Source organism: Chelonoidis abingdonii, chromosome 4, assembly GCF_003597395.2.
Source record: "Chelonoidis abingdonii isolate Lonesome George chromosome 4, CheloAbing_2.0, whole genome shotgun sequence".
NCBI classification, from domain to species: Eukaryota; Metazoa; Chordata; order Testudines; family Testudinidae; genus Chelonoidis; species Chelonoidis abingdonii.
The window spans coordinates 111,522,991-111,544,822 of NC_133772.1; the positions used below are offsets into that span (position 1 = coordinate 111,522,991).

General features: G+C 47.9%; 1 protein-coding gene across 2 annotated transcripts in view; it reads left to right on the forward strand.

Annotated features, from left to right (window-relative positions):
• The window catches only part of ESRRB (estrogen related receptor beta), a 175,715-nt gene that overhangs the window by 139,322 nt on the left and 14,561 nt on the right, over positions 1–21,832 (forward strand). For both annotated transcript variants that reach the window (XM_032802045.2, XM_075065579.1), the window contains exons 4-5: positions 9,141–9,251; positions 10,173–10,334. In XM_032802045.2, coding sequence (XP_032657936.1) covers positions 9,141–9,251; positions 10,173–10,334 — 273 coding nt within the window. The remainder of the gene's footprint in view (positions 1–9,140; positions 9,252–10,172; positions 10,335–21,832) is intronic.

Below are 21,832 nucleotides of genomic sequence, written 5' to 3' on the forward strand. Positions count from 1 at the left end.
TGAAGCGTTAGGGGGTCTTTTGCCCAAGGACCCCTACTGGAAAGTTGGGTACCAACCGGGATTTGAACCCCGGTCTCTCGTATCAAAGGGCGGTCTCCCGTATCAAAGGGCAGCGCTCTTAACCACTACGCTATCCAGTCGCTATTATATATATATAATACACAGACAGAGAGCATGCATACATAAGGGGCAGCAAGGAATAAGCCACAGAGGTGTCTGGGTGAGAAGCTGACAACTATATAGCTGAAACTGTCATCAGTGGAGGAGCTATAAGATGACGCCACAAGGTGCCTAGTTATACTTGATACTGCATGCCCCAGGGCAATGATGCACAGCAGATTATGTGCTTATGTCATGTACTGCAAACCTAGGAGGCAACATTGTCATGTGGTGTTGCTCCTAAGCATGTGATACCGAGTGTACCTGTGCACCTTTCCATGTATTGCTGTCCTAAGCAGGGCCGGCTTTAGCTATTTCGCCGCCCCAAGCACGGCGGTACGCCGCAGGGGGCACTCTGCCGCTCGCCGGTCTCGCGGCTCTGGTGAACCTCCCGGAGGCATGCCTGCAGATGCTCCACCGGAGCCGCGGGACCAGCGGACCCTCTGCAGGCACTGCTGTGGGAGGTCCACCGGAGCCGCCTGCTGCCCTCCCGGCAACCGGCAGAGCACCCCCCGCGGCATGACGCCCCAAGCACGTGCTTGGCGCGCTGGGGCCTGGAGCCGGCCCTGGCCCTAAGCATGCAGCATTTGGCCTAAACCTGCACCACACAGAGTGCTATTATTGACATTTGAACAAAAACATGGAAAGAAAACTATTGTAGGGCACCAACTGCTCTTTCAGCATGATGGGACTGGGCCAAGCTCACCCTCCCAAGACCCTTCACTGCCTGCAGTGTCCTGTCATAGTCAGTGCAGTCTAGTCACTCTATGTTACTTTACAAAAGAACCTTTCACTCACCAACTTGCCTCTAACTTGATTTTGGTGGCTGGTGACCAGTAAATACAGAGAGCCAAAATGAGCTCTGTTATGCTGGTGCAACTTCCCTGAGTCCAGGCAGCCTGTCTCCAGCACACCTGGGCAGGAGCAGAGAATTCCTACCCAGCTGGCAGGTGACAAAACTGACGTATTCACAGGAACAGTGAAATATAACCCACCCTGCGGTGTGGCTGGTACCTGCCCTGATCTGGCCAATGCTATGGCTCTTGGAGCTGATACTTGGATGATATCCCTGCACTAGGCACATTCCAGCATGGCTCTTGCCAGTGAAGGCAGGATTTCACTCTACATTAGACTGATAGCATAACAAGAAATGGAAACAGCCTGTATGGAGAGAGGTACAGAGGGGAGATGACAGAAGCCAGGGGCAAAGGAAAACTGCTCAATGAAACAATCATTTAGAGCTCGGCCTGTTTGTCATATTTCTGTTTCACGGGTGGTTGGTAGGGAAGAGATTGTTGGATTCATTTATTTATTTGTTGCCACACGATTGCATGAGGAAGAGGGTGCAAACAGGGGAAGGAGAACAAGTCTGTTGAATCAAAATATATGTCGAAAATTCCTTTGAGATCCCATTGCACATGCCACTCAGCTAATCAAAAGATAAGGTCAGACGCTGGTTTGTGGTCTGGGAGACGCAAACCTGCTCAGGGAGGGGTGCAAAGACGACCCTACGCTACCCCGGCCTTTGCTGATTTGCAACAACCAGGTGTCCCTCTGCAGTCTGAAATCTGCTCTAGGCTATGCTAGCTGCCTTTGGCCCTGAAGAGGCCATGCCAGCAGGGAATCATTGATGGGAAGGGTTGTACCAGCCATACACTAGGAAGATCCTCAGGGACTGAGTAAGACAGCTGTGCAAAGTTGCCCTAATACAGCCAAGAAGCTAGCCATAGTGTATATCAATGTCTATAACTTTTTTCCATGGTGCTTTCTACACCTGGAGCCTTAGAATCATAGAGGACAGAGCTAGCAGAACCTTGTTAGATCCCACCCCATCCACCTCCCCATGGGCCAATGAAGGGTTTTTCTTGGCAGTATGTTTTTTTTACTGTTGTGTCAAGTCCAATTTTAATATTCTTCTTCACCAATTTCCTACTGTCAGCGCTCTGCACCTTGACACATCCCAGTCACTTTTCCCTGTGGTTAAAGGCAAAACACACAGCAAATGGTAGAAGAAAAATCGCAGCATTATACCTTGAGAACAATGCTTCCCCATGAGCTCTTCCCCTTCCCTTCAGCTAAGAACTGCCAGACTACATACCCTGCAGCCTCTGTTGTCTGGGATCATTTGTTTCTGGCGCTCTAATTTAGACTGCAAGCTGCTCCTGACAGAGACCTCTCACTTATCTTCCTGCAGAGTGTAGCACGCAGCTATGGCATTGTACGAATACCAGTGGTAGTGGTGCACTGGAGTAGAAGCTGTACCTGATTCCAGTTAGGCTGTGAAAGCAGGTTCTGGCCTCTGTATCCAGGGAACAGCCATGCTGGTGGTGCGAACACTAGGGCATCACTCCATGGTCTATGCATTCCTCTTAGTGCTCCATTTAATTATGTTCTTTTCAGTCTGGGTACCAATCATCCCATCAGAGCCACTTGGCAAAACTCTGCTGCGAGCCCTTCAGGCTGGGATAGATCCCTCTGTTACTATCTGTTCAGGAGCATGTGATAGGACTCTATAGAAAGTGATGTGAGGCTAGTAATTCAACGTGACAGCTGATATTGGGCCTAGGCTGCATTTCCCACTGGCCAGGGCTCAGCTTCACAGAGCTTTTAAGAGTATTTTTAGTCCCCAGAATATAAAAGAGAAACTAAACCTGATTTTCTGTGCTGCTGCCTCTGCACACTCGGCTATTTTTACTTCCGACAGACTAGGCATGGGTCCAGCTTTTAAAAAACACTGGAATTATTTTACTTCCATTAAGAAAAAAAACCCCAAAGCCTGATGTTATCAAGTCAGCGAGGTGACATCTGATCCTGAACTCGTCAGGCAGAAGACTCTCTGAGGGGACACAGCAGAGAATTACAGGGAGCTTGAACAGATCAGCAGATTGGCTCTTGCACTGCAGAGGCTTGGCACTGGCACAGACCCCTTCACATGAGCTCCTGGAACATGAGTGGCACCAACAGGATGGTTAGAAAACTGACAGCCCTAACCAGGGCAGAATGATGGGTTGAAGAGGACCAGGCAAACACACAAGTCCAGGGCCCCCACCTTCCTTCATCCTGGGACCTCCCTTTGGGATAGAGCAGGCAGGGGAACTAATAACATACACCTCAAATCAAAGAGAGCCAGAGAAACGTGGCAGACAGTGGTCAGAAGGGAGTCTCGTATACGTGTCTGGGCTAACACAGGTGTTCCACTCAGAGGTGACAGGACTGGAATGTGTCACTTCCTTTGTTACAGCACAAGTAGATCTGTGGAATTGTTTGCATTTTCAGCACAGAAAGCGTCCATGTCAGAAGGAGCCCCTGCCCTAAAACTGGAATAGAAAAACGGGCTTTCCCCAAACTTTCCCATGCCAATGTGCCTCACACCTGATGTGGAGGGACTCCCTCTAGGTGTGAGGAAGGAATTCGGTCTCTGTCTGTGTCTCTCTGCTGAAGCTGCCAACATGGGGGGCCAGTGAGTGCCAGGTACTGGTGGTGATTTTGTGACTCATACACCTATCCTGCTGGGACCTGGACTGTGGTGGCCCATGTGTGAAATGAGTTGGAAAGGCATACAGCAGCTGGAGGGTAACAAGTTTCCATTGCTCCCATCCTGGGATGGGTTGAAGGCAGCAAATCATGCATAGGTGTGTCCACTAAAGGCCTGGCTGCCTCCCACAAAGTATTTTCATATCATGTGTCACAACCTGCAATTCAACCTCAAAGGAGTTAAGCAGAGTATTTAACCACTATGTGATTTCAGATTGACATCCATCTGTATGTTTCCAGGCCCTGCACAGCCTGGTGTCCTGGCTCATGTGTGCCTCTCATCTCATCTCTGTTTGCTCCCTTTACCCTCCTTGTTCTCCTCACGCCTCACAATTTGTCTCCTCCTCCCATTCTTATCTCATCTCCTTTCTCCTGTGCTGCTCTAGGCCTGGCACTGCCTCTAGCCGCACTCATCCTGCTTTGGACTTGATATCACCTCTCTGTGCTGCCCCGGGCCTGGCACTGCTCTCACCCCACCCACCATACTTCCACTCTTTTTCTCATCTCTCTTGGAAACCCATTTTAACGCCCTTCTTCTTCCCACCCAGCTTCCTTGTAAGAGGCAATATCAAAATCAGCCAACAGGCAAACCAAACAGAAAAGTAACAAAACCCAGGGAAGTGAAAAGTGCAAGAGAAAAGTAAGCGTGCTTGTTATCAGCTGAGCTCCCTTTGGGTCTGTATGGGACTGTTAAGACTGTAAGCTCTTCAGGACAGAGTACTTCTCTTGTTACTTATCTCTCAAGTATCTTGCACGCTATACCCAGGATCCATAATAAGACACCTAACAAATGGATTGAAATGCATTTAGTTGCTTGTCCCACCTACAAATGGCTCAGATTAGCAACTGGAAAATGGATGAGATGTTTCGCATGTGGGTCAGTCCACGCACTGTCTCTTTAAGGCTAATGCTGCTGCTGCTGAGGCAGAACAATGGTTGTGACCTTATTTAAAGCATTTGCCTCAAGGAGTGTCACATTGGATGGGGAACGGGAGGAAAATACAGTCTCGTTCAAAATTAACAAGCCAAAGTCCTTGGAGGAACAGGTCTGTATCCACTCAGCCAGGGAAGGAGGGATGGAGAGTAAATCTCCTTGTCTCTCTCTCTTATCTCTTTTAATGCACTTAAGTCCTTTGTGTCCCTATAATCTGATTGAGGATCCCTAATACCTCTGCAACCTGTGCAGCCATTCCACCAGCCAAATGCTGAGGACGATGCGCCTGTCTGCATGTCTCCTTGGTAAAAGTAAAGTGACTCCCTCTACGGGTTTTTTTGCCTTTTGCTTCATCAAAATGTGCAGAGAGTGCACTCTGGGGAATTGCAGATTGGTTCCCAGCTTCCTCTGCTAAGCAGATAGGTGATTCCACTCTCTAATATCATATCTGCCCATCAGCACATAGAAGAAACAGGAGCTGTGAGCCTCTAGTGAGGGGGAATGGGAAGCTGTGGTTCATTCAGAAAGCCCTGCTTAGGCCAGGCAACTCAGTCATATTCATGATGTTTGTCACTTTCACAGCCTTTTCCCCGTTCTGCTGCTGACTCAACACTTCCTGGGGAGGCATATTTTCTCACTGACTGACTTGAGGCGCTGCTCATTCAGCGCAGCATGTGGTGGAGGCCTCATGGGGTTTCTGTCTTTTGAAATCCAAACACATTTATCTCAATGGAGAAGTTACAGGATAGAGGCCAGTCTTGGGGTCTCCTGGCTAATACAGGACTCCAGGTTTGTATTCACACAGGTCTACCATTCTCCCTAGGCTCCAAATTCTGCTGCTTTCTTTTTCTCTTCTCTCCCTGGAACTTGATGGGACGTCCAGAGGAGGAGCCATCCAGCCAGGCTCCCCGGTGCTGAGAAGGGAAATAAGAAACACAGTGAGTAAAATTTTCCAAGGTGCCCCTGTGATGTGGGAGCCAGGTGCCATTGATTTTCTGTGAGTTCAGTGGGTCTCTTCATTGGATCAGTGACCAGCTTAGAAAGGGTGACCAGACAGCAAGTGTGAAAAATCAGGATGGGGTGGGGAGGTAATAGGAGCCTATATAAGAAAAAGCCCTAAATATCGGGACTGTCTCTATAAAATTGAGACATCTGGTCACCCTAAGCTTAGAAAATGTGCCTGTTGCAGCAAACTCACTCAGTATGCTCTGACTCCACACATTTCACTTCCTGGGCTTTCTTCAGACATATCTGTCTGTCTAGCCATCTAGCCTCCGCCCTCTGCTCATCCCTGGTACCTAAGCCCATGAATACCCTGACTTTATTCACAGGAAAAGATACTATCTGAACTCATTGAGAATGATTGGCTCCTGCCTTGCACTTTGGGTAAGATTCGCCAGTCTGTTAAGGCCTCTTTGTGCCAAAAAAGTTTGCACCATGTAAGCGATACAGAGCGGCCTTAAAAGAGAGTAACATCAGTGAACTCTCTGCTGGTTGAAAGCTCTGCCACTCCCACATCAGTCAGCTCCAATATTCCATGCACAAGGAGGGAAGAGGTGTATCGGGGCATTTGTGGGGAGTGATGTGGGCAGGAGGGGTGTGGTGGAGCAGAGACGTACCGTATCTGTGCATCTACAGGCATTGGCCCTTACATCAGTAGTGGAAGTTAGAATAAGCCCTGTGTGGTTCTAACTTCTGTGGGGCCAGATGGCTGAAGATCAGCCTTTTACCCTGCTCTATTCAGCGACCATTCCCCGCTATATCCAGGCACAGCTCAGATATCATCAGGGTCATCATTTGCACCAGTGCAAACTGGGTGTAAAATGCTGCTAACTCAGAGTGATCACGTGGGACACGTACTTTGCACCTTCTGTACTCATGTAAATGACAATATGAAGGGGAAAGCAGCGGAGAGTGAGGCCTAACATCTCAATTCAAATTAATAGTTCCGGTGCCCAGACTGATGGCTTAAACTGTAGTTTTAGTGCTTGATTCTCCACTGTGCTGGACCTGGTGCAGAGGGGCTGACACGGAGCTGATCTCATTCTGATTCTTAGCAGCCCATCCTCACCTGCAGGGGGGGCAGCTTTAACTTATACTGCTAGGGCAAGGTCCCATGTCAGTGGAGAACCAAGTGTAGCACAGCCTAACTCAGCCATGTTCCCTCTTCCCCCTGACATCCACCTTGCATGCTCTTCCCCTCTCTTTCCTGTATGCTGGGCTATGCAAGGGCCACTCACAACAGCAATTCCTTTGCTCTGGGGATTTTAAGAACTGGTTGTTTCTGCTTCTCTCCACACGGGAGTAGGACTCTGAAAGGGAGCAAGGCTAGATAGGGAGAAGGTGGTTCTATGGCTCCTCCCCTTACAACGATGGCTCCTGGAGTGGAGATGGCACACCAGGGGAATCAGTCTGTTCCATCTACCTATCTACGCATGCCCATGCACAAGAAGCAGCAATGGAGAGCTGTGCTTCATGAAGAGGAAGCTCCTTGTGCAACCCCAGGGGCCTTAATATGCATACAAACACCAACACCAATAGCAATACCGAGAACTAAGCACCCCTGCCATGCAGCACTAACAGCACCATTGTCAACAGAACGCTCGCCAACAACTATGCTCCTATATCAGTACCATGGGTGTCACCGTGCGGCAGCGTGGCTCTCCATCACTCACTACTCCAGCCTGTAGCTTAAAAGCTACACCATAGCCCTCACCTGGGCCCTGACGTTGGGCTTTGCCAACAACCATTGGTAGCCCTATACGTGTGCTGTAGAACAGGGGTAGGCAACCTATGGCATATGTGCCAAAAGCGGCACACAAGTTGATTTTCTCTCTCACTGCCCGGGTCCTAGCCACGGTCCAGGGGGCTCTGCATTTTAATGTAATTTTAAATGAAGCTTCTTAAACATTTTAAAAACCTTCTTTACTTTACATACAACAATAGTTTAGTTGTATATTATAGACTTATAGAAAGACTATAGACTTCTAAAAATGTTCAAATGTATTACTGGCACACGAAACCTTAAATTACAGTGAATAAATGAAGACGCAGCACAGGACTTCTGAAAGGTTGCTGGCCCCTGCTGTAAGAGAATTTTACTGGAGTTTGCTGGTGGTGGTGTATTTGTACTGTTAATAGGATTGGTACTGGTGCATACAGATATCCACAGTAAGTGACGGTAGGGTTAGTAGCAGGGTATGACTGCTCGTATTGGTTAGGGGTATCATTGCGTTTGGTACTGATTTCATATAGTTCCTCCAGTGTTAGTGTAACAGCACTGGTTAGTGAACGAAGTGCTGGTCTGAAATGAATAATTTACTTGTCAGATTAAATCTCTTTCTGCTGTAAAATATCTGTGGGCAGACTGCAGTTTCCTCAAAGGTATGCGTTGAGAAAGTAATAGACGAATACATTTTGAACATTTTTATTTTTTACTGTCTGGACTGATCACCAAATATTTGTTGCTTATTATGATTGGTCAGATAAGTCACAGGGTGTTGTTTCTGTACTCTGGATTAACTCAGCACACAAATATTACAGGTGTGAATACTTGCATTTGCAAATTTTAAATTCAAATTCCATGTATACTCACAATTGACTTTCAATGGCTGTTTGTCCACGTAAAATTCAATTCTCCAAATTTTATAGAAATTGAACACAAAGGACCAAGGATCCAACAAGAAAGGAATGTATTTAATCATTTGGACAACTGTTCATGGTCTTATTTTTCCACTATTCGCTCAAGTCTAGTACTGATGTAGAAGTTCAGCTGCTATTCTTGTATCGATGCTTGATCCTGCTGTTGCTGTTTGTATAGGTATAGTGATTTCGGTGTTGTATTTGATGCTTTGTTTGTTGTTTAACTCATTGTATTTGAGGCGTTGTTGCTACAAATCTTTGCTGTCTCTCTAGTTCAGTTTTATCATTGCCTCACTGTGGTAGAGGTTGCAACGTCTTGTTTCTGTTTATATTTAGCTCTACTTTCATTATGGGTTGCCTTGCTTGACAGATCTTGGTTCTATTCATATTTCATAATCTATTTGTTATGGGCAGCTTTCCTCAAATATAGACAGTGAAAGGTCACAGAACATTTAACTTTACATTTTTCAGAACAATCTAAAGGGTTTTTTTCATAAGCACAGGTTCGATTGACATTTCTGAGACTTCTTTTTTAAAAATATGATCATCCAGAAGGCACTGAAATCTGAAGCCCTCAATTTATCTGCCAAACAGACAATGATTCAAGAGTTGAGGTGGGCTGGGTTTTGTCTTCATTAATGTTTTCAGAAGAGGTAACTATCCCAGGGATGTTGTCAGAGCAGGGGGCTGCCCAGCTGGCATCGTTGGGACAGATGTGCTGGATTCAGTGGACAGGCCAGGTGGCCTGGAGTTCTGCTGGGTAAGGAAGACTATCCAGGCCTCCTCTCTTACAAAGCTGTAGCAGTGAAATTCCAGGATTCACTATGACACTGCTAGGGGACCATGAGTTTCTCTCCTCTCTTACCCACAGGGGTTCGTCTTGATCGAGTCCGCGGAGGACGCCAGAAGTACAAGAGAAGACTGGACTCTGAGAGCAGTACTTATCTGAGCTTACAGATCCCTCCTCCAGCCAAAAAGCCATGTATGTACAAGCTTCCCATTGTGTTCTTTAAGGCCAGCACAGCTTCTTTTTCTGTTGGTGCCATGGATGCACAAATAATGTTATGTGGTGGCTGTCCCCTTCTGTTTCCATTACAAACCTCCATTGTCAGATATTCATTTTTTCCAATAAGTGTAGTGTGTGGGTGTGGCCCATTGATGATGGGCTTCTTTGGATCATCAGTCAGAGCTTTCCCGGAGAGAGATTAAGTGTATAATTTGAGAGATGTTCTGGTCTTCCCTGCACCCAAGATCCACTAAATCAGCCTCACACGCTGATCTCTCTCTACTATGTCACCAAGTTGTTTTCTGAACTTCTCAAAATCCCATCAGTTGTTTGTCCATCACATTTATCTTAGGCTTCTTTCACCCTGTCATATCCCTATGGGATCTACCTGATATAACTGAGTCATGTCTTACAATGGGCTCCTGCTTTTGTCAGACTTCTACAGGTGTTGGCTCAGTACTGAAGAATCACAGATTCTAGTTTCCAACCTCTACATTAGTGGTTTTCAAACTGGGGTAACATACCCATAGGGGGACACAGGCGCTCATCAGGGGGTACATGAGAAAAGTCCTGTAATGGCAGACAGTGCATTTTATTTAGGAAGACTTGGCAATCTAATCATAGGTCTATTGTTACCCTATCTTAGATGGGGGTACCTGGTAGACTATATTATTTGGAAAGGGATATGCAGCCGAAGAAGTTTGAAAACTCTACACTAACTACAGTGCAGTCTCCCTCCTGCTGTGATCAAAACACATTTCTGAGCTCCCAAATTGCAGGCCATATGGTACGAGAACGCCTATCAGTTGTGTATCCTGCTAAGTGTTGTCTGAAAGCTGCTACATACACACCATCTCCTGAAAGGTACAGTAGAAACTTGTCCTTTGACATTTGCAGTGACTAAGATCGTCTCCCACTTGCTGGTGGCAGAGCCAGAGAAGATTTATGCCATGCCTGACCCCACCATGCCGGAGAGTGACATCAAAGCGCTGACAACCCTCTGTGACTTAGCAGACAGGGAACTGGTGGTGATCATTGGATGGGCAAAGCACATCCCAGGTAACAAAGGGGAAATTAGGGGAGGAGGTGTTAATGTGAAAGACATGGGGAGGTGATTATTTACCTCTGTGAGCATCACTTTATCTTGGCACTCTGATGGGTTGAATCTACTTCAAGAGAAAGCTGCTCATGGTGAAGCCCTCATTGGCACTGAGTTCCAATACAGTATAAGATTAATTTGTGTAAATTAATTATCATATAGACCTAGTGTCCTGGGATTATGTGGTAGCCTTAGAGATGATATTGTACAGCAGTCAGTAATGCCTGTGACTGAGTGGTACAGCAATAACCCCTGGTGATTAGCCTTTGGGATTAGATGGTAGAGTGGTAGGGTTCAGTGATTTTGTATGACATGTTGCATTGGCTCAAGACAGTCTGAATCTATCTTGTAAATAACCATGGCAATTAGACATTGTATCCAGTGGAAATGCAGGTTGCCATATTCCTTTATTGCCACTAGTGGGCAGGAGCTGTGCTGCTGCATCATCGCAGAATAGGGAGCTCACTGCCCTTCTGATGGGGAAGCTTCCCTAGTCATAAGGAGCAAAGCCACAGAGGAAGGCCCACTCATGCTGGAGACTGATTAAGGCACTGCTCTGGAGCTCCTGTTTCCTGTGTTGATGGAGGCTGGGAACACTTTGACTGTGATGTGATCAGCCTCAAAGGGGAAGCTGACTGGAGCGTGCACAGGACTTCCATACTGTTTGTTAAGCACAGCAGCAGCAGTCCATGTAGAATATCAGCACTGTAGTAACAGGTCCAGGATTGAAGAAGTGGCCATCTCCCTCATTCAGATATTGGGGGCTCCCATGTGATTCCTGCTGTTGGATGAGCTGCATTCTGAGTCCACGGCTTGACCTTATGTCAAGCTCCATAACATAAAATATCAAGGGGAGATGCCTAGGCAGCTTGGACAGAAGTTCTGATTGCAAAGCAAAAGTGCAGGGGCTAGTGGGGAGGGATTTCAGAAAGTGTCCCCAGGGCTCACTTTGCTGCATTGCAGAAGACTGCTTCAGATAGACACGCAGCATGAATAATCATCTGATAGAGCAGTTTCATCCCCTCTCCCTTCTTTCCCTCCAGCCCAAAGGAACATTTTGTACTCAACTACTGAACCTAATCTGTTGCCAAACCTTGCACACGTTACTCCAGCTTCAGCACAGATTCACAATTTCCCATCCCGCTTCTTGATTCATCAGTTCCTTGCTTCAGCCATGCAGCATGTTTCCATGAAACATTTTTGACCCCGTCTGATCATTTGGGAGTATCTGCCATAGTTCAGTTGTCCTAACCTAGCAGACGTTTGGCTCATGCAATGACTAATTTCTGCAGCTTGTCCTTGTTCTCTTTTTGGCTGCTGCTCCTTTTTGTTCTGAGTGACTGACTGTTTCCCTGTAAAATCTGTCATCATTGGATTCTAAGGCTGGAGGCTCCCCTTGAGAAGACTCCCTGGGTTGCTTGAAGTGGGGACTCTTGGGTACCTTGGCCTAGATCCACAAAGGGATTTAGGCACCTAAAGTGCAGATTTAGATAACACTGTTATCTGCAAAAACCCCACTCAGCTGTCACCCAACCCGATATGCCTAAACTCACTTGGCACCTACGTTTCCACTGTAAAAGTTCCATAGGTCCTAAGTTTCTGCCTCTGGGCGTGTGCATCAGGCAGGGGTCCAGATGCCCCTCTCACACCTAAGCCCCAGCAAAATCCTCAAACCAGGGGAAGACAGCCCTGTCTTCCCCCAGGGCCCAATCCAGTATGTGTACTCAGAGCATGACGAACACCACAAGGGGGCCTCCCTTACATCTAGTGATTAGGGTACTCACCTGGGATGTGGGAGCCCCCAGTTCAGTTCCCTCATTGTCCAATGAGAAGGGCTTTGAACAGGGGTTTCCCCACCTCTCAGGTGAATGCCCAAACCACTGGGCTACAGGATATTCTGATGTGGGTCTCTCTCTTGTTGAAGTTGTTCTACTTTCATTTAAAAAATATATTAATTGGCCCTGGAGCAGGGATCTCAAACTTCAAATCACCATGAGGGCCACATGAGGACTAGTACCTTGGCTCCAGGGCTGCATCACTGACACCTTTTCATACAAATTTACAAAAGCCCCCGCTTCCCTCACTCCACCCCTTCCATGAGGCCCCGCCTCTTCCCACCCCTTCCCCGCCTCCATTCCAACCCCTTCCCCAAAGTCCCCACCCCAACTCCATCCCCTCCCTGCCCCTATTCCAACTCCTTCTCCAAATCCCTGCCCCAGTGCTGCCTCTTCCCAGGAGCGTGCTGTGTCCCTGCTCCTCCCCACTCCGTCCTGGAAAGTCCTAAGTGCTGCCAAACAGCTGTTTGGTGGCAGGAAGCACTGGGAAGATAGGCGGAGGAGCTGGGATGCAGCGCGCTTGGGGGAGCGGAGGTGGGTGTGGGTGTGAGGGGAGCTATGGCAGGCCACAGGAAATAACTCGTGTTTGAGATTTCTGCCCTAGAGCATGAGGAACACTCTCTAGTCCAATGGCTATGGTACTTGCCTAAGAGATGGGCAACCCCTGTTCTAATCCCTACTACCCAGCAGGCAGAGAGGGGGGAATTAAACAGGGATCTCCCATGTCCTGGGTGAGTACCCAAACCACTGGGCTAATGGCTGTAAGAAAGGCCAGCATGGTCACCTCCTCCTCACAAGAAATGGCTGAGGCGCCTACACCACCTGACTCCAGGCAGCAGGTCCTGGCTGTGGATTGCAAGCAGAAATAGGTGCCTGCAGCCTGGACTTAGATGCCTATTTCCATGACGCAGGTGGGTGGTGGGGATTAGGACACACCCCTCTTGCTGGCATCACCCACTGACTACTTTACCTGGCTCTCTGCCTAGTGTGCAGGCTTTTATGGATCCCATGCTTAGGCACCTGCCTCTCCCCATTCATTGTATAGGAAACCTAGGGGCCTAACTCAGGCTTTGTGGCTCCCATTGTTGTTCGAGTGATTTGCTAGGCACCTACAAGTTTGGTGTTTCATAGAGCCACAACCCTGACTGTAGAGTTTGGAGAAATCGGTCTTTCTGCAGGCAGTGTTTCTGAGCAGAGGTTAATGCCAGGGGTGCCCTTCTTAAAGGAGATCTGCAGTATCAGGGATTACACCACTCGCTAGCTGTGGAATCCACCTGGTGCTGATTCAGCACAAACAAGGCTATGTTGCTGATTGATGAATCTCAGCCGGGATTGCTCCATTAACCCAGCTGTGGCGTTAACTCCATTAACAGAAAGGGCATTAACACAATGCAGCTATGGGTATGGCTACACAGCCTAAAAAAAACCTACAACAGCGAGTCTCAAAGCTTAGGTGAACTGATTCAGGCTCATGCTACAGGGCTAAAAATTACAGTGTAGATGTTACTGCTCAGGTGGGGCCTGGGCTCCAGCCCCAGCAGAAATGTCTACACTACTATATTTAGCCCCGGAGCGCAAGCCCAAGTCAGTTGACCCAGCCCTGAGAGTCCTTGCCATGTTTTTTTTTTTGCCGGACAGATATACCCAAACACAGTTACTCACAGGTTACTGTCACTGTGGCCATTAGTTCCCAAACACCTAGGTGTTGCAGCCCATTATCACTGCTGCGCACTGGGGATGCCCTACCATAGCTCGGGGACCACTTGCTTACACCTGTAGTGAACAGCTGCTCCTCCCAGAATTTCATTTTGTAACTAATGCACTTCCCACGTTGGTGCTGCTGCTGCTCTCCTAGAACGCGGATGGAAGTGCAAGGTGATTGCTACTCTGTAAAAGGGGCTGTTTTTTCTTCCAGAAGGACAGGGTCCTCCTGCAACCACCTCTATTTTCTCTCTCTTTCCCTTTCCTGTGAAAAACCCCCAGTGTGGCAACCCAATCAGCACAGCTCCTGGGTCAGTCAGAGGGGTGAGTCCAGCTCAATAATAAACTAATCATATTGCTTTCAGAGCAAAGTGCTCTGGGAGCTTTATACAAGAGATTTTAATACATGTAAAATAGGATACAACCTTATTTTATTTTAATACAGGGAAGGGGACTGACTCAAATGGGCATGTCAGTCTGTTCCTTTGAGTCTGCACCCGAACCCCAGACATCAAGGAGCTCATACATCAGGGCGATCACACGCTCAGGTTCCCTCACAACTGAGCTCAGGGGCGGCTCTAGGCATTTTGCCACCCCAAGCACAGCAGGCAGGCTGCCTTTGGCGGCTTGCCTGCGGAAGGTCTACGGTCCCGTGAATTCGGTGGCAGCCTGCGGGAGGTCTGCTGAAGCCGTAGGACCAGCGGACCCCCCACAGGCAAGCCGCCGAAGGCAGCCTGCCTGCCACCCTTGCGGCGACCGGCAGACCGCCCCCAGTGGCTTGCCGCCTCAATCACGCACTTGGCATGCTGATGCCTGGAGCCGCCCCTGACTGTGCTCATAGACATGTGAGGCTTGATTCCTAAGGGGCACTTAGGGCTGAGCATTTGCAGTGCCCAAGCATTAGGCACCCTGCCACCCAGTAGAATTCACAGCCCCAAGTTAGGCACCCAGGCCTGGGGAGAGTTCAGAGCTAAAAAGGGGATTCACAGAAGCCAACATGCTGAGGGGGGAGCTGCCTAAGCTAGCCCCTCAGAGGGAGTTAGCTCAAGTCAAGGCTGGCCAAAGGTGCCTTCCACCACTTGGGATTCTCTTGTTGAAGCCGTCCCACTTTGTATAAAATACTTAAATCGCCCTTGGCCAAGGGGAAGAGGCCCCTACAGGTATTTTTCCTGCAACAGCCCAGCAGACTCCTCCTTACACACAGCTTATTTATGATGTTAAACTTACCTCCCACTGGCAAATCCAGGCAAGAGCATTCTGGCACGTGGCTCACACATTGGGAGCGCACTATACCAGAGGCGCCTGAAGAAATATTTTTTGTTAACATCATTCAGTGGTTCTGTATTGCCCACAAGACTGTCTTAGTGGGGCACTGTGGTTCCTTCAAAATAACAGAGTTCCCTTCAAGTACAGCGATATATATTGGCAGGTATTTCACCAGAAATTGTACGTCAGAGGTAACTCACAAGGGAAGCACGTAGTAGATAAAGGCTTCCCCTGGGACAGAGGAGACTGTGGGTTCCCGTGCAGTGCAGATGTTCCTGCTTGGGCTGGAGCCGAGGCTCTGAGACTCATCCCCCCATGCTCCAACCTGAGTGGGAACACCTACACTGCTATTTTTAGCCTCATAGTGCAAGCCCCATGAGACTTGCTGCCCGAGGGCTTTTTCTGCAGTTTAGATACACCCCATAATAATAATTGGAGATGTACCTATCTCCTAGAACTGGAAGGGACCTCAAAAGGTCATTGAGTCCAGCCCCCTGCCTTCACTAGCAGGGCCAAGTACTGATTTTTGCCCCAGCTTCCTAAGTGGCCCACTCAAGGGCTGAACTCACAACCCTGGGTTTAGCAGGCTGATGCTCAAACCACTGAGCTATCCCTTCCACCCACTGTGGCACACTTCCTACTATTCTGCTCCTTTAATGGCCACACTTGGGATCTTTTGGCCTGAAACAAAGGCCACTGTTGCATGGCCAGACTTATGGCCAATTTGCTTTTGAACCTTTTCAAACACCAGAGGATTTGGTATCTACCTCAATAAGGAAGGACAGCCGTTTGCTGTGTATTTTCTTTGAGCCTCTGGCAGTTGTTACTGCAGTAATTTTATACTACTCTGGCAGAGCTGCACTTCAGCCCACTTTCAAGCACAGAATGACTTACCTGAAACTCCAGTTCACACTATGTTTGCAGTCATTCAGTTGTTCACAATGGCTAAGAAAAAAATACAGATGAGTTTGGCAAAATGGCAATCTGATGATGGCCTATGACATCAAACTGACCTCTTAGTTCTCATATCAAAATGTCTGGGATGGGAAGGGGTTGGCTGTTTTCTTTTCATAGCTGTGATCTGTCCTAGTTGTGACTGTGCTTTTGGTTTTGGAGTTTTATTCCATAGAGCAGTGGTCCCCAACGCGGTGCCCGCAGGCACCATGGTGCCCACCGGGTCATCTAAGTGCACCCGCATACTGGCTGGCGGACAAGCATCTGCCAAAATGCCACCAAAAAGCATCATCAAGAGGTGTCGCCACTGAAATGCTGCCAAAAAGTGGCATTCCCGCTGAAATGCAGCTGATTTTCAGCAGCATTTCAGTGGTGACGCCTCTTGACGTTGCCGCTTCTCTACACCATTTTGGCGGATGCTTGTCCACCGGCCACAGTCCTCAGTGGCTCATCGTCCGGCACCCGCCACCTGGAAAAGGTTGGCGACCACTGCCATAGAGGGTTAGAGTCTGAGACTGACTCAGTGGATGGGCACTGATGTGAGAGTTCAAATCCCTGCTCTAGTGACTACTTAGGTTGTCATTGCCCCCAGGACTTAGGCAGCTGGGAGCATGCGCACGACCATGGAAGAAATTTAGATGATGCCATGGGGACCTTATCAGTGGAAACTTAGGTGCTTACAGTGTTAAGGAGCTGCTGGGAATAGAGATTTTTGAGGCTCTAAATGTTGTTAAAGGCTCTGTCTACACTATGCAGCTTTTAACGATATGGCTGCTGACAAAAATCTTCCACCCACCCCCCATGCGGTGTTAGTCATCAGGAGTGCGCTCCTGCCAACAAAGCGCTGTTCACACTAACGCTTGTCATTGACAAAACTTTTGTCTTTTGAGGAAGTGTGTGTTTTTTAACACCCCTGAATGACAAAAGTTTTGTCTTTCCCTTGCCAGTGTAGACAAAGCCTTTGGCACCAAAAGTGGCAGGCACCAAAGCCCCCCCTTGTGAAGCTAGCCCCTGGAGCTCAGACACTAAGAACAAGGCGAAAGGACTAAAGATCACATCCGTCAGTCTTGTGTTAAATTAGAATGCTGTTTTTAAAACCAAGGCACAGGAAGGAGGCCAGCACTTCAGATACCAGGTCCCAGAGCAAACTCTTGTTCTTTAATGTCAGCAAAATGAAACTGATTAAGCTTAAAGCCACTCTCCAGCAATCAGGAACATGAAAACATGATTTTAAAGTGTTCAGCAAACATTATTAGCTCAATGTCCTCCCCAGCCAGCTTGGAGTCCTTCCCCTTTGGATGAGCCTCGTCTCCTCCTACCCAGCTTCTCTGTTAATCACCTTTGTATTTCATCTACCTTTTACACATGCTTTTCTGCGGGAAGAGGAGACTTCTCTTGAGGGACAACAACAGAGGCTGTCCCAAGGTAGCACTTGTGCTGTTCTCACTAGGAAGCTGCTAGCACCAGCACAGAATGAAATATGGCAAGTGGAATGACAGCAGCTGTGTCTGGAGTGGCCTCAGATCCTATAATTACAGCTCCCTTTATTACCTCTGTTAATGGCCCTCCAGGATGACAGAAATGATAATGAATTAACAGATTATGAACTCCACTTGCCACAAATTATGTGTGTGGGTTTAAAAAAAAAAATTTCTGGGAGCTCATCCTGCCAAATCACTGAAATAAAAAAACCAAATGTCACTACATCAGCTAGGGCAAATCAAGTAACTTTCCACAGGGGATGTGGCAACCTGCATCTGGAAGCTAGAGCAGCCCTAAATAGTGCTCTAATTTGCACCAGGGATTGAAACAGCCTCTAGCCGGCTGCACGCTGGTGGGGGTTACAAAGGTAACATAAAACTGTTTCTTTGCCCTGTGTTGAGAAAAGCTCAGCCAGACCTAAGGATCTAACCCCGTATCTCTATTTTTGCATTCAGTGGGGTTTGTCTGTGCACTGTTTCTTATCATACCTGCCTCCCTAGTCTTGTTTTTTCATTGGAACAGGAGGCAACTGGTGAATTTGCTGTGCATATAGATTAGGTCTTTATGGCCAGTAACTCTCCCAATTTTAGTCCAACTGGCAGAGATTCTGGAGAATGGACAAGAACAGAGGTGATGGCTGAAGCTGGGTGTAGAGTCCCTGCTGATGCTAACTGACCCGTAACCTCACACTGTTACTAACTAGCTCCAGTAGAACAAGAAGCTTCCTTCTTCCTGGGGACAGGCTCACTCACTCCTAGTTCTTAGCACAGATCTCTACCTAAATGCCTTGGGCCATGTTCTGATCTCAGTGACTCCAGCGTAAATCCAGAGTTCACTTCACCTGGGGTCCATGGAGTTACTTCATTTATACCAGTGTGAGATCAGAATCAGGCTCTTTAAATGACACAGCTCTGGTGGTGACTCATCTTTGAAGGGGGTCAGAGAAACAGGCACAGGTGCCATAGGTCAGTGGTTCTCAACCGGGGTACATGTACCTGGGGGGTACACAGAGGTCTTCTAGCAGATATGTCAACTCATCTAGATATCTGCCTAGTTTAGAACAGGCTACATGAAAAGCACTAGCAAAATCAATACAAACTAAAATTTCATACTGACAATGACTTGTTTATACTGCTCTGTATATCAGTTTTTCAATCTGGGGTCACAATTTATTTTATAAGTATATGGTAAAAATGAGAAAGTCAGCAGTTTTTCAGTAATAGTGAGCTGTGACCCTTTTTTGTGTGTGTCTGACTTTGCGAGGTGAAACTTGGGGTACATAAGACAAATCAGCCTCCTGAAAGGGGTACAGTTGCCTGGAAAGGTTGAGAACTACTTGCATACGTCCATCTAATATACACAATTCATTTCCATCCAGCATACTTTCTAACAGTTTTCCAAACCTTTCCGCAAGTGATTGCCATTTGTACAGGCCATAAAGGAGGCACTGTATGTAACAATACAATACAGTAACTCCTCACTTAACGTTGTAGTTATGTTCCTGAAAAATGCAACTTTAAGCAAAACGATGTTAAACGCATCCAGTTTCCCCATAAGAATTAATGTAAATGAGGGGGTTAGGTTCTAGAGAAATTTTTTTCACCAGACAAAAGACATTATATATATCCATACATACACACACACAGAGTATAAGTTTTAAACAAAACAATTTAATACTGGTACAGTGATGATGATTATGAAGCTTGGCTGAGATGGAGGAATCAGAGGGCGGGATATTTCCCTTACTGCTAAATGATGAACTAGCAACGGGCTGAGCCCTCAAGGGTTAACTCTCTCTCTACACAAGGCAGCAGGAATGGAGGGAGATATGTGCATTTCCCTTAAGTACACTGCTTTGTTAATTAGATCAGCTTGCTGATAGGCAGCTACTGCAAGCTCCCTCCCTCCTGAGTCCTGGTCTGTCCCTTCTGCTCTATGGAAGATGGGGTAAGCAGGGTGCAGGAGCAGGAGGGAGGGGGACACCCTGACATTTGTCCCCCCACTCTTCCTTCCCTTGCCCCCACACAGCAAGCAGGAGTCTCAGGGAGCAGCTCCAAGGCAGAGGGCAGGAGCAGCACATGGCAGTGTGGGGAGGGACACAGCTGAACTGCAGGCAGCTGCTGCACAGGGAACTTAGGGGAGTGGGGAGCTGATGGGGGGCTGCCGGTCCACCCTGGTTACAAGCCCCCACCAGCTAGCTGCAATGGGCTGCTCTTCCTGCAAGCAGTAGACAAAGGAGGCAGCTGCCAAACGACTTTAGAAGGGAGCATTACACAACTTTAAACGAGCATGTTCTCTAATTGATCAGCAACGGAACAACGAAACATTAACCAGGACAACTTTAAGCGAGGAGTTACTGTAGCAGTATAGGGGAGCAGGCTCCATTTTGCTCTTACGTGGGTGCCTACTGCAGTTAATGGAGAGCATGCCTGTGAGAAAGAGGGATTTGAACCAGCAGTTGCAGGTGGGTGGGAGTTAGGGTGCAGAGGTGACACTTTGGAGAGAATGGCTGAGCCCAGGGGGCAGGAATTAACTGGTTCATTAGGAATCAGAACCCAGCAGGAGGTGGGGTTCCAAGGTGTGTTTTGAACAGAAAGTTTAGGACATAGTTCTGTGCAGGAGCAAAGGGGGCTGTTCCAGATGATGCTGGCACAGTGGAGAAAGGATGTACTGCCTGCTGGGCCTGGGGACAAGGAGTTCAAGCCGGGGAGCTGATGGAGGACATCATGGGAAGACTGGTAATTAATAAGGTGTACTTACAGAGGTGGATGGGTGGGAGCATTGCTCTGTGAGGCCAGAGGAATCAAAGTAATGCACAAGATCCATAGAGAGCAGGATGGACTTTGTACACACACATGCAAGGCCACATACTGTGGACACCGGCAGCTGCCAAAGAAAGGAAATAACTTGGAAGAACTGATTGACACTATCCAAAAAGAAAAGCAGGAGGAAATCCTGTGTGGTCTGGGCCCCATGACTATACGGCTGAGCACCTCAAAATCTTCACCATATTTATTGTCACTCACCTTTCAGGGAGAGAACTGGTATTATCCCCATTTTACAGATTGGGAACTGAGGCAGAGCAAGACTAAGCAACTGATCCAGGACAGCTGTGGGAGTTGAACCTAGGGCCCTCAAGGCTAGAACCCGAAGCACTGGACCAGCCTTCCTTTCCATAGTTGAATGAATGGCTAATGCCAAAGTGGTTGGATAGAGGGTAAGGAATGGGGAGTACAGATAGGAGAGAGAGAGGCTATAACCTTTGGGAACCGAAGCTGTAAGTGCTCTGCAAAGCAGATGTCCTCTCTCCGAGAGGGATAGCATCAGCTCCACATGCAGCAGAGGGCAGTGTCAGAAAGGCATCAGAAATCAGGAGGCCAGGAGCCTGATGCCCATTTGTCATCAGACCATTCTCCCATTTACTCAGAATGCTGCCTTCAGGGGCTGTGGTAAAAAGGGACTGTATACTAGCTGCCAGAGCACCGGCTGAGGACAAAGGAAGAGGCAGGTCTCAGAGAAACAGATTTTTTTAAAAGAAGGAACCCACATGTTACTGTTCTCTTGGCTGTGACAGCCTGCAGTAGGGGGCCCCAAACTTTGCTGATGTGAACACCTAACCCTCCAAGAACTTCATGCACTCCTGGCCAACCATAGCTAACTCAAGAACACATCAGGTCCTTCCTATACAAACAGATTCGGGGCCTGGAACAGGCCTGGATTGTTATCTGGAGAGACGCCCGTGACAATGGGGATTGTGCACGAGCATCCCTCGCACAGCGATGATAGACCAGATGCTATTAGGCAGATGGCACTCAGCTAGGGATTCAATCTAACTCATTTCACTCTGTATTCCAGCTCATCTCCCTGGTGGTCTTTAGCTGTTCCCTTATTCCCTCTGGCACTCCTCCCCAACAGATTATCGATTCCTCCCTCCCACCCACTGCTATCCCCAGACCTCACACACACAACACGTGACAGCTGATTGGTATCTGTTAATTAATGTGGCCTGGGGCCTCTTTTCTATTCAGGGGCCTGATAAGGGAAATTGGATGTCCAAGGGCTGCCATGCCATTATCACCCTTTGCTTCCCCTGGCAACACAAACACAAAACATGGCGTAGTGATAAATAAATAAGACTAACCCATCCCTCTGCCCTCACTTCCTTGGGCTGAGATAGCACAGATAGAAAAATAGAACCCACAGTCGGTCAATACAGCAAT